Raw genomic sequence first — 11,847 nt, forward strand, 5'->3', positions numbered from 1 at the left:
GAAACATGTTTGTAAGGTTTAGATGGCAAAAATATGAGATTATTTGCCACTGTCTATAGAAATTAAAAATGACATAGTCATATACAATAAATTTGCCCTGATGCGAAAATTGGAATTGCCATGGTAAAAAAATGCAATAAATTTGCCATGATCCACTAAACTAATTTCGGCATGATCCATAAACTAAATTGCCATGGTACTTTAATGAAAATTTTCATGTTTGTGTGAGAAATTTGCCGTGTGTGTAAAAAAAGAACAAAATACGAACAAAGAATTTGCCATGGCAAAAAGTTAATTTTGCCATCGTAACTAATGGAAATTTGCCATGGCGAAAATAAAAGGTACATTTTGCCATAGCAAAAAAGTGAAGAATTTGCCTTAGCAATGTAATTAAATTTCCATGCTTGTATGACAAAAAGGTTGAAGTTCATAATTTACCATGGCAACTTTTTAAAACTATTCATAATTAGGGGTCACAAATTATCCGAAAAAGCAATTTTGCCATGGAAATTTTCAAAATACCATGCATGTGTGTCCAGCATCAATTTCCCATGGCAAAATTTAAAAGCACAATGGCATGAATAATTTACCAGGTTGACATGGTTTAGAAAAAAAAAAAGCTTGCCATATGACTAAACATGAAAAGCATTACTAATTGCCATGGGTCAAAAATTTAGACTCTGTAGCGACGAAAAATGAAGATGCCATAGCAAAAACAACTTAAGTCACCATGGGAAACACATCATAATTTTCCATCCGTTCTATAAGTTGTGTGCTCCATTTGAGTGAAAATTGATTGATGTACCTGCATAGTGAACAAGTGCAACCATTCACGCATTTAGTTAAGAAAAAAACGGATTTGCTAAAACTCATTCGAATGCTTTTTTCTTTGGTCTCATTCGCTTTTGTGGCCGGCGGATCAAACGCAGCGCGATTCGTTTTTCTGACCGATGCGAGCGTGCACTGCTCATCCCGTACGAGGAGCAGCTCATGTGCGTGAGCTTTACCCAGGCTTTTTGCTTGCTTATTTGCCCGAGCTGGGCTATGTGGGCTTTTTGTTTTCCTTTTTCCCGACCAAAAAAGAAAGATGGGGATTGAAGGATGTGAACGCTGTGTAGCCTTTTGCATGTTTTGTCATTTGGTTACTGTAGCTTTCAGGGGGTAAACTCTTTGTAAGGACTTTTTTTAACTTTTTTTCTCATGATTAATTGTTGTTTTTGTTTTTGTTTTCTGTTTCTTTTCTTATTTCACTATATTTAATAGAATTTTGTTTCACTCTTTTCTTATTTTTATTATATTCATTTTATTTTAAATATAATATTCATTTGATACCAAAGGTTGCAAATGGATTGGTTAGGTTTATTTTTACAAAATTTTCCTCTTATTATTATTATTATTATTATTATTATTATTATTATTATTATTATTATTATTATTATTATTATTATTATTACTATTGTTGTTGTTGTTGTTGTTGTTGTTGTTGTTGTTGTTGTTGTTGTTTTAACAGAATCGTCGTGCCAACGCATTAATGAAATTTAGATTGAAAAATAGGGTGTTGGTGGGACAGGGGCCAGTTACATGTCTACCACTAGACATGCAACTACAAGCGATGTAACCCGATTGCAATTGCACCGGCACAAAGCAATTGCAACTGGGGTTGGGAGGGGAAGTTGTCGGGCCAGTTGCATGTCGTATTAGAAATGTAACTACAAATGTTGTAATCCGACTGCAACTGCACGGGGCACAAAGCAACTGCAACTGGGGTCCGGAGAGGAGTTGTCGGGATAGTTGCATGTCCATCACTAGACATGCAACTGCAAGTGTTGTAACCCGACTACAACTTCAAGCGTTGTTACCCGACTGCAACTGCAGGGGGGGCAGAAAACACTGCAACTGGGGTCGGGAAAGAAGTTGTCGAGGCCAATTGCATGTCCACCACTAGACATGCAACTACAAGTGTTGTAACCCGACTGCAACTGCACAGGGCACAAAGTGACTGCAACTTGGGCTAGGAGAAGTGTTGTCGAGGCCAGTTGCATGTACATCACTAGACATGCAATTACAAGTGTTCTAACCCGACTGCAACTGCACGAGCACAAAGTGACTGCAACTGCATGAGCACAAAGTGACTGCAACTGGATCAAGCGGGAGTTATCGGGATCAATTGCATGTGCACCACTAAACATGCAATTTGCAAGCATTTTCTTGTTCTTAAATATTTGTACTACTAAAAAAAGAAGGTGTAGTATACGTATATACATTGCGTGTTTTATGTATGTACATGCGTGCCCGTTTGAAAGCATGTACATGCAGCCGGCCGGGACACGAAAAGAGGAAAATACAACGCGGAGAAGACGCATGAAGACACACGCACGCAACAAAACTCACTCCACTCAACGTCTCGTCACACCCAGCTCACATGTACGAGCCAGACATGCAGCCAAGGGACGGACGTACGTGGAACAGACAATAACAACGTGGCAGATACGATCGAGTCCAAAATGTTTTCTCTTATTTTCCTCTTCGCTTTCTATACAAGTCCAAATAATTTTTGATCAAAGCCCGCTGATAGACGGGACAGCAACAATCAAAAAGAGTCCAGCAATCCATATAGGATGAATGAGATCAAATGATTCTAGGAGAAAAAATAAATGAGACCAAATTATATCTCAGCTAGATGAGTTTTAGGCACTCCCAAAAAAATGGCTATTCCTAGTTCCTAACAGCAATGAGATTAGACATGCAAATAAGCAGATGCAGCGAAAAAAGGGCGCGGGGTTATCAGCCTCATAGTGCAAAGGAAATGGATGAATCCCACAAACATGTGGCCGTCGCTTGAGCTGTCCCAGACTTGGAGACGCCCGTCTTGTCGTCGGCGGTGAACACGACAGGTGCTCCTCCCCATACTAGCCGGAAACGGGGAACAGTGGGTCGTCCCTCGATCCGGATTCATCGATCCGGAATCAGATTCGAGAACGAGGGTCGATTCGGTAAGATTCAATGCGGATTCGGCGTTTCTGCAGCCGGATCGTCGATTCAGGTTCGGCGACTCGACAATCTTGATTTTTGAATCGATCGAGTAAGCAAAAGATCAGCCATATCAATCACGAACTCCTCGTTTTACTCTCTGCCCCGTTCTTTTCCACTTCCCTAAATAACTCCTCGTTCTGCTCTCCAATTACTCCAAGGCTGCTAATAAATTTTCCATTGGGAAGGAGATGATTTATTTTAGTCTTCATGGATCGACGATGCAGCCAGTTGCTCCCCAACTATAGTAAAGATTCACGTTCCTCGTTCCATGGTACCGTACCGGATTCATCGTACCCGAATTGATGGATCGCGTTTCCGCTTTAGAAAAATCGTTCTAGAGATGCATACCCCTGTTGTACCCTATTTTTTTCCAGCCTCCGACTCTCGCCCCCCGTTCCCGTTCCTCGTTCCCACCGTACCGGAAACATGGCAACTATGCTCCTCCCTGCCCTGGCGAATTGCTCGGAGGCATGGTCGCCAGAACCATATGGGCCAGCCAAATGCCCGGCCAGAACAGCTGCCGGCGAGGTTTTCCGTATGCCTGCTGGATCCGGTTGCCAGCGAATCATGCTCCGGCTTGATCCCCCCGCCTCCTCCTACGGTGAGGACGAGGCCTCGCTGCCCCAGCGCAGGATGCGCAGCGCCACCCAGTGAGCCTGCTGGTTGTGGGTTGCTGCTCGCCGAACTCCCCGGCGAGCGTGCTGGTGGTCAGCCTCCGATTCTCCCTGCACGGCGCCCATCTCCATCGAGCCTGTTGCTGCTCGCCGCACTCCCAGGCGAACGTGTTGGTGCTGATGCCGACCTTGGCCAGCGAGCCTCCGTCTCTCTCCTGAATGCCGTCCCTTCTCCCATCGCGTCATCGGCCTTCGGCCTGATTCCGTGCACCACCGGCAGCCCCTGCTGCATCGCCGGATGATTCCCTTCCGAGCTCCTCTGCTCTGAGATGCTATGCGCCGCTCGCGGTTGCCGGCGAGGACGCCGGCAATCTCGCGACCACGTTGCCGGGACCCTCTCTCTCTGCTCTCACTTGCTCCGTCGGGGTCAACGAGAAGATATGCGAAGTGGGAACCTATCTGGTGCAACGGTGAATTTGGTGCTATCGGTGGACTGATCTTCGTATCCCACTTTATAAACATTGAAAAATCATGAAATTTTGTGAGGGTGTAAATATGACACATATCTATCATAGTACAAAATTTTAGATTCAAATTCAACGTAAATAGTTAGAAAGAAAAAAGACAAATCACACTGTGAATAGTACCTATTGAATCCAACCCATTTTCTATATCACCGGTGAAATTGTCCTTTTTTTGTTTTCCATTCCCGTGTTTTCAATTTGGATCTCAAATTGTTTAGTATGACAGATTCTTGTTGCTAGTACAACATACTTTTTGTTCAAAATTATTTGACATTCATAAATTGATTTTATTAACTTGATGCACAGGTAGCACAAGATGGCTCAGTGCACTAGATATTTTCCCAAAGTGAGGGGGAGTGAGCGAGCGAGGAAAGAATAGTAGTACTCCCTCCGTCCCAAAATTCTTGCTTTAGATTTGTCTAGATGCACACATATCTAAGACAAAAATTTTGGGACGGAGGGAGTACTAGGAAGTACTCTCTCTGTTTCTTTTTATTCCGCGTATAAAATTTGGTCAAAGTCACAGTACACAAAGTTTGACCAAATTTATATAAAAAAATAATCATCTATGATACTAAAACTATATAGTATAAAAATACATTAGATGGTGCATCTCATAATTTTGATTTCATATTGTGAGTAATGACATTTTTAATATAAAGTTAGTCAAATTTTATAAAGCTGGACTATGAACATATCTTATATGCAAATTAAAAAGAAAGAAAGAGTACTAGAAACGTTCAGGCGAGAACCCAGAATAGCTACTAGGAAGTACTAGGAACGTTCGAGCCAGAACCCAAACATCCGAACGACCGCTGTGGCTGACGTGGCTTTGCGCCTTAAGATTGATGCAACGCATCTAAGAGCATCTCTAGCCGCACCTCCAACAGGCCCTCCCAAGGCGATTTTACCATGTCGGCGTCGAAAAACGGCCTAGTCGCGTTCCCAGAAGCCCGTTTTTCGCCGGCTCAGGGCGAAATTGGTGCCGGCGGACCCAGGCCGAACCCGGCTTCCTGGGAGCGCCTGGGACGCTGACACAAGCGAAAAGGGCGCGTGAGTCTGCCCTGTCGGCGAGGCGAGCGCCTCTTCCCACCGTTTCTTCCCGCATTTTCCCCACTTCCCTCCCGTACTCTTCCTTCCTCCCGCCAATCTCCCTCCTGCTCGCCTCCCTCCCAGCCGGCCGCCAGCCAAAGCAGAGAAAGCCGAGGGCGCCGCCGATCAAGCCACCGGGCATGTCAAATGCCGAGTGGAGGGCGGAATTTCAGCGGCGGGAGGCCGTCACCGCCGACCGGCGGAACAGGGCCATCGCCAAAAAGGCCCGCGACAACGTGGCGCGCGCGGCTGCGGCTGCCTCGGCGGACCAAATCGAGGCCGAGGCGGCTCGCGCGGGGATGATGAATCCACCCGAAAGCCACGCCCAGTACGTGCCCTGGGATCAGCAAGGCGCCGGCTCTCCGCAACCATGGGGATCGCCCTCGCCGGGCTACACCGACGGTGACGCGCACGGTGGGTTCAACCCAAACGTCACCTTCCCCATGGATACCCGGTCCAGCGCACGCCCTCTCCCGCCTTCGCCGGCGTGCGGTACCCTTCATACAACTACTCGCCGCTCGCCTACGCTTCCTCCCCGACGCCCCCGCTACGACGTGGCCCGCTGCCCTTCTCGCACCTCGGCGACACCGACGAGACCGAGGCCGACATGGACGGCATCATCGCGACAGGTTCGGCCGCGGCCGCCGCATCTCCCGGGTTCGTCACCCAGGACGAGGTGGTGGATTCAGCGGCGGCATGGACGGCGAGCTCGGCTACGTCTATGGCGAGGACGAGCAGGAGGAGGAGGACGACGAGGAGGAGGAGGAGGAGCCGACGCCTGCGACGGCGAAGGGGCGCAAGAAGAAGCGGGCGGCCAGGACAGGCGAGCCGCGCATCAAGTGGGCGTCCAAGGAGGAGGAATGCCTCACCGAAGCATGGAAAGTCGTCTGCCTCGACCCGACGACCGGCACGAACCAGAGCGTCGACACGTACTGGGACCGCATCAAGGCCGAGTTCGACGAGCGCAAGCTCGTCGACCCCTACTTCAAAGACGTCTACATGCAGCGCAGCTCCAAGGCGATGGCGAACCATTGGGGGCGTATCTAGGGGGTGTGCAACAAATGGCATGGGGTCGTCGAGGAGGTCGCGGCTCGCCCAGAGATCGGCGCCAGCGTCGAGGATCAGGTATGCCACGTCGGCCTCCCGCTTCTCTTCGCCGTATACGCGCGCCAACTGTTTGTCCCTCCGCGCAGTTGCTGCGCATGTTCACCCTGTACCGGCAGAGCAACAGCGACGCCGAATTCAAATACCTCCACGTCTACAAGCGCATTGACAAGTGCGAGAAGTGGGCGGAAGTCCGGCGCATCCTCGACAAGGCCAAGGAGACCTACAAGCCGGACGTGCCGACTCCTGGCGCATCGGAAGGGCCGCCGGACGGCAACAAAGTTGCCAAGAAGGGGAAATACGCCGACACGGCCACCGCTCGAGTGCAGGAGTCCATCGAGCACTGTCTCGCCGATGCGCGGGCCCGGGCAATCCTTTGTGAAGAGAAGATCGAGGTGCGGTGGTCGGCGTTGATGTCAAGCAGCGCCGTCAAGCTCGACCTGCTCCGGACGAACGTCGCCGCGAAGAAGAGAAACACCGACCTGGTTTCCTGTTGGGCGGGGCGGACATGCTCCAGAGCACCGACGAGGCGGTCAAGGCATGGTACTTGGCGGAGCGCGGCCTCATCCTGAAGCAGCTTCCCTCGACAAGGCCGCCGACGCCGACGCACATGCTGCCGCCGCCGCCAAGCCCGCGTGACGACGCATCCACGACGCTCAGCACCACCGAAGCCGCGCCGACGCCGCCCAGCGCAGAGGCTGCTCCGACACCGCCAAGCCCGTGCACACCAACTCCGCCGACACCTGGGGTAGAGCCCGCCGAGTGATGCGCACGTGAACTTCTGCCGCTCTATTTTTTGTACGCCGAATTGTGGCTTGTGATTGCCCGACTTGTGGCGTCTTTTTTTTTGAGAAACAAGAGTTACAAACTCAAGTAACGGGGCAGTATACAGACTGACTTGTGGCGTCTTTTGTGAGCGGGAATTACCAAGTTCGGATTTTTCGCGTCCTGGGAGCGGCGCCTGGGGGCGTGACTGGGCGCTAGGTCGCCCCAGGGGCCGAACTAGTGCCGGTTCGCTCCCAGACCGCTCTTTTTTAGTGCCTGGGGGGCCGAACGGCTGGAGATGATCTAACGAGTAACAACAGAGAGGGCGTTCGAGCCGAGATGCCAGAAATCTGACCGTTCGGCCTTTATCATTTCCGTTATTTTAAAGCATCTCTCTAAGCACTTCATTATATTGTCCATGGCCTTTGTATATGGTACAATGTACATAGCCTTACGATATGGTTTACTCAAAAAAAAAAAAGCCTTACGATATGGTCCAGGTCACCATCGGTTCACGGACAGCTGGGTTCGTCACACAGCCACTTTATTCGATACATACAAACCTAAAAAAAAGGAACGCACGATTTTACTTGTTCCCCACACACACGTTGACTGCATATACCGGGGCTCAGACACGTACGCCCGCGGGCACATACAGCAGCTGCACTATGGATTTCCCCTTCCTTTTATAGCTGTCGCAACGAACAGTCTTACTGAGGCCCGTAGAGATGCGCCGGCAGCCGCGGCCTGGCCTGCAGGCGCAACGGCTCCGCCAGCACGAGGCTACCCTCCGCCTCGCGCAGCTCGACTCCGTCCACGCCGGGCGGCAAGCTCCAGTTGAACCCCTGCAGGAGCCGCGCGAACAGCATGACGGTGAAGAGGGTGCCCAGCGCGATCCCGGGGCAGCCGCGCCTCCCGGTGCTGAAGGACACGAACCGCAGCTCCGGCTCGCTGAGCGCCACGGCAGCGTCGTCGCCGGACAGGTGCCGCTCCGGCCGGAACTCGAGCGGGTTGGCCCACACCCTGGGGTTCCGCCCGAGGGCGACGCGGCTCAGGACGACCTGGCTGCCCCTGGGGACCGAGTACCCGGCGACGGTGGTGTCGGCCATGGCGACGCGGGGCGGGTTGAGCGGGTGGTACGGGTGGAGGCGGAAGGCCTCCCGGATGCAGGCCTTGAGGTAGTTGAGGCTGCGGAGGTCGGGCTCCTGGACCAGCCGGTCCCGGCCGACGACGGCGTCCAGCTCCTCCATCGCCTTCCGCATCAGCTCCGTCTTGTTCATCATCTCCGCCAGCGCCCACTCCACCGCGTTTGACGGGTTGTCCACGCTAGCAATCATGATATCCTGCATGCATGCATGCAATAAAAGTCAGTCCATCGGTCTCTGCTGTCTCAGCAATGGCTGCCGTGCGGACATGTCCGGAGTCAGCTGACCGATTAGGCACGTGAGAACAGAAAGTTTTATATCCCATTACTCTGGGTCCACTACAATTGTGGTTGGGAGAAGGGTGGAAAATAAGTAAATAACCATGGCAAATGGGAAATTTTTCTAGCTGCTGCAGAAAACATAAAAGGTCGGGCAGTGGCCTTTTGTAGGGCCTGAGGATGCAAAACATTAATAATGATTTAAACTTATATGGTTTCGCAAATGAAACCTAGGAGAAATCTATTGTCCTTGCCTGGGTCTATTATTCTCTCTTGTATTTGAAGTCAAATTTTGATCATAAATTTAACTAATAAAATATAAGTTTTACGTATTAATTATAATACTATTCGGAACTTCTTTCAAATACGAATCAATTGATACAAATTTTATGATATACAGTATAACTTACATTTTGATAATTAAATCAATGATCAAATTTTGACAAAAAGTATGAGGAGGACTAGTAAAACCGGATGAAGTACCATCTTATTTTATTTTTTTACTTTGTTTATTATTTTTTCTTAAAGAAAATTATTAAAAGTTTGATTAAATGTACATTAATTGTAATCAAGATATGTCAAATAATAAATTTTAAAATATCAAATAAATCAACTATGAAAACATTTTTTATTATGTATCTGATGATACTGAATTGGTATTGTGAATGTTGATACTTTGTATAAACATAATCAAACAATAGGAAATTAAACATAAGTCAAAATTAATATGTGAAGTAAAAATAAATAATGGGGATTTTTTTAATCACAAACTGGGATACAATGAAAACGACAAAAGTGGAGAAAGGAAGAAAAATGATCACCACAAATAAGATTTACCCTTTTTTTGCGGGAAAAATCAGGTTTACCCGGCTTCCCTTCGTACAAAGACAAAAAGCAACTTGCCAGTACTTCCTCTGATCTATATTATTTGTCGCCCAAATGGATATATCTAGACATATTTCAGTACGAGATACACCCGTTTGAGTGATATGTAAGATGGATCGGAGGGAGTATATCTTTGCCATTGCCTCATGTATACTAATTATATGGTGTATCCAGCTTCGTTTTGTACTTATAATTGTGAGGAAACATTCACATATATGCCAAATCTGGAATGGGTAGCGATAAAAGGCCAAATTTAAAGCCCAACTTAACGTTGGTACATTCAAAATCGAATTTGCCTATTCCTTTTCTCGATTTGTGTTATGAAGTTTCATTCAAATAATTGTAACATGATACTACTAGGTACTACCAGTTATTATGTACGCCATACACTTTTTCAGACTTTTTAAAAAGTTGTCACAAGTTCAAAAAAAAAAAACATCTGCAAGGTCTCCTACACATGACTTTGATCATCGTCTTTTTATATAAGTATATGAATGAAAGTATACTACTACTAGAATAATAAACGCAATGAATAACTTACAATGGTCTGTGCCTTGATCTCTTCCACGGTGAGGAGCGGCCGCCCACCCGCGCCGTCAAGCGAGGCGAGCACGTCGAGGAAGTCGGCAACGTCGCGCCGCTCGCCGGCTTTCCGCAGCAGCCGCCACTCCTCCACCCGTTCCTCGATCACCGGGTCGTGCAGCCGGTTCAGCGTCCTCATCACGCCCCTGACGACCTTCTCGTGGCCGTCCAGGTCGAGGCCGACCAGCGCCGGGAAGTAGTCGGACACGGCGAACGCGTCGAGGTAGCCGAGCACCGAGAACAGCGCGTCCACGTGCTCCTCTTCGTCGGGCCCTGGCGCCCCGACGCCGTCCGGCTGGCTGTCGCGGAAATGCCGCCGCCCCAGGGTGAGCCTCCGGATGAGGTTGCCGCAGAAGTGCCTGGCAACGTGGCGCACGTCGACGACGCCGCCGGCATTGCACTGGACCTGGGCGTGCACCCACCGCAGCATGTGGTCGGCCTCCTCCTCACGGGCGCCGCGGAGGCGGTGCTCGGTGGCCGGGGAGAGGACCTCGGCGGTGAGGACGCGCCGCATCTTCCTCCACTGGTCGCCGTAGGGGGAGATGCTGGCGCTACGGTAGCCCACGCTGAAGGACTCGGCCGCGAACGTGACCGGCCGGTCCGCGAACACGGCGTCGTTCTTGCGCAGCACCTCGCGGGCCATCGCTGGGCAGGCCACGACGACGACGTGCACGGGGCCGAGGCGCACGCGCACGATCTCCCCGCCGGCGTGCTCCAGCAGGCGGTGCAGCCACCGGAAGACGGGCTTGTTCGCGAGCATCTGGTGCATGTTGCCCAGCACCGGCAGCCCCGCGGGCCCCAGTGGCAGCCCGGCGCGCTTGGGCACGGTGGTCTTGCTGCTCTGGCGCCGCAGGAACGCGAGAAGGAGCACGATGGTGGCAGCCGTTGCGGCTAGCATTGCAAGCGCCGGTGCGCCGGCGTTCACTAGTGGCATGGTGGCAGTGGCGTTGGACGAGCACTTCTCCATGTTGTGGCCGTGGTTGAAGTTTGGCTCAATATAAAGGTGGAGATCTTAGGGCTTTACGGTTTTGGTCTTTGCGTACCACTTTGGATTAGTAAATGTAAACGCTGGTGGAGATCGCGCCTTGAAGACAGGAATTTGGTCCGATTTGTTTTGGAATATCACAACTTGAAAATATGTATTAGGTTACCTATCATAACTATTATCATGCATGCGAACTAGGCAATTTTAAAATGACATAAAATTAAATAAACAAAATTAAGTATTAAATCATGATACCATATAATAGTAATAAATAGTACTCGTACAATTTTCTCGAACACACGGCAACAAACAGACTATCACGGGGCCTTCCATCTATCTAAACATGCCCGCCAAGAGGAGCGAATCGATTTGGCATGATACTCCCTCCGATCATTTTTACTTTTTAGTTTGCATATGAGATTTGTCTGAAGTTGAGCTTCGTAAAATTTGATTAGCTTTATAGAGAAAAATACTAACATTCAGAATGTGATATCAATATCAACAGATGTGTCATGACTTAAATTTTGATATTGTATAGCTTTAGCACGGTAGATGTTGATGTTTTTTTCATATAAATATGGTCAAACTTTATGAAGTTTAATTTTAAAAAATTCTAATATACAGAGTAAAAAGGACCGGAGGGAGTAAATATAAACACATATGGAGATCGTGTAGATATGGTATTGGTTGAATTGATTCTGAACATTAAATGTCTGAGCCAAATCCAGGGCAGAGCAATCTACCACTGTAGATAGAGAGACAGGGGAAGAGCGACGATAAATGAAAATTTGACAGGTGGAAGCATAGCAGCGTGGGAGCTCGTGATTCATGCAGCAGCAG

At 49.2% G+C, this 11,847-nt stretch overlaps 1 protein-coding gene across 1 annotated transcript; it reads right to left on the reverse strand.

Annotated features, from left to right (window-relative positions):
- Positions 1-7,599: 7,599 nt before the first annotated feature.
- LOC119297544 (tyrosine N-monooxygenase-like) lies at positions 7,600-10,989 on the reverse strand. The gene is made up of 2 exons (XM_037575297.1): positions 9,982-10,989; positions 7,600-8,475 (listed from the first exon to the last, which is right to left on the reverse strand). Exons 1-2 carry the CDS (start codon positions 10,987-10,989, stop codon positions 7,843-7,845), a joined length of 1,641 nt encoding a protein of 546 aa, XP_037431194.1. The 3' UTR covers positions 7,600-7,842.
- Positions 10,990-11,847: the final 858 nt, after the last annotated feature.

This window comes from Triticum dicoccoides, chromosome 5A, assembly GCF_002162155.2.
Source record: "Triticum dicoccoides isolate Atlit2015 ecotype Zavitan chromosome 5A, WEW_v2.0, whole genome shotgun sequence".
Taxonomy (NCBI): Eukaryota; Viridiplantae; Streptophyta; class Magnoliopsida; order Poales; family Poaceae; genus Triticum; species Triticum dicoccoides.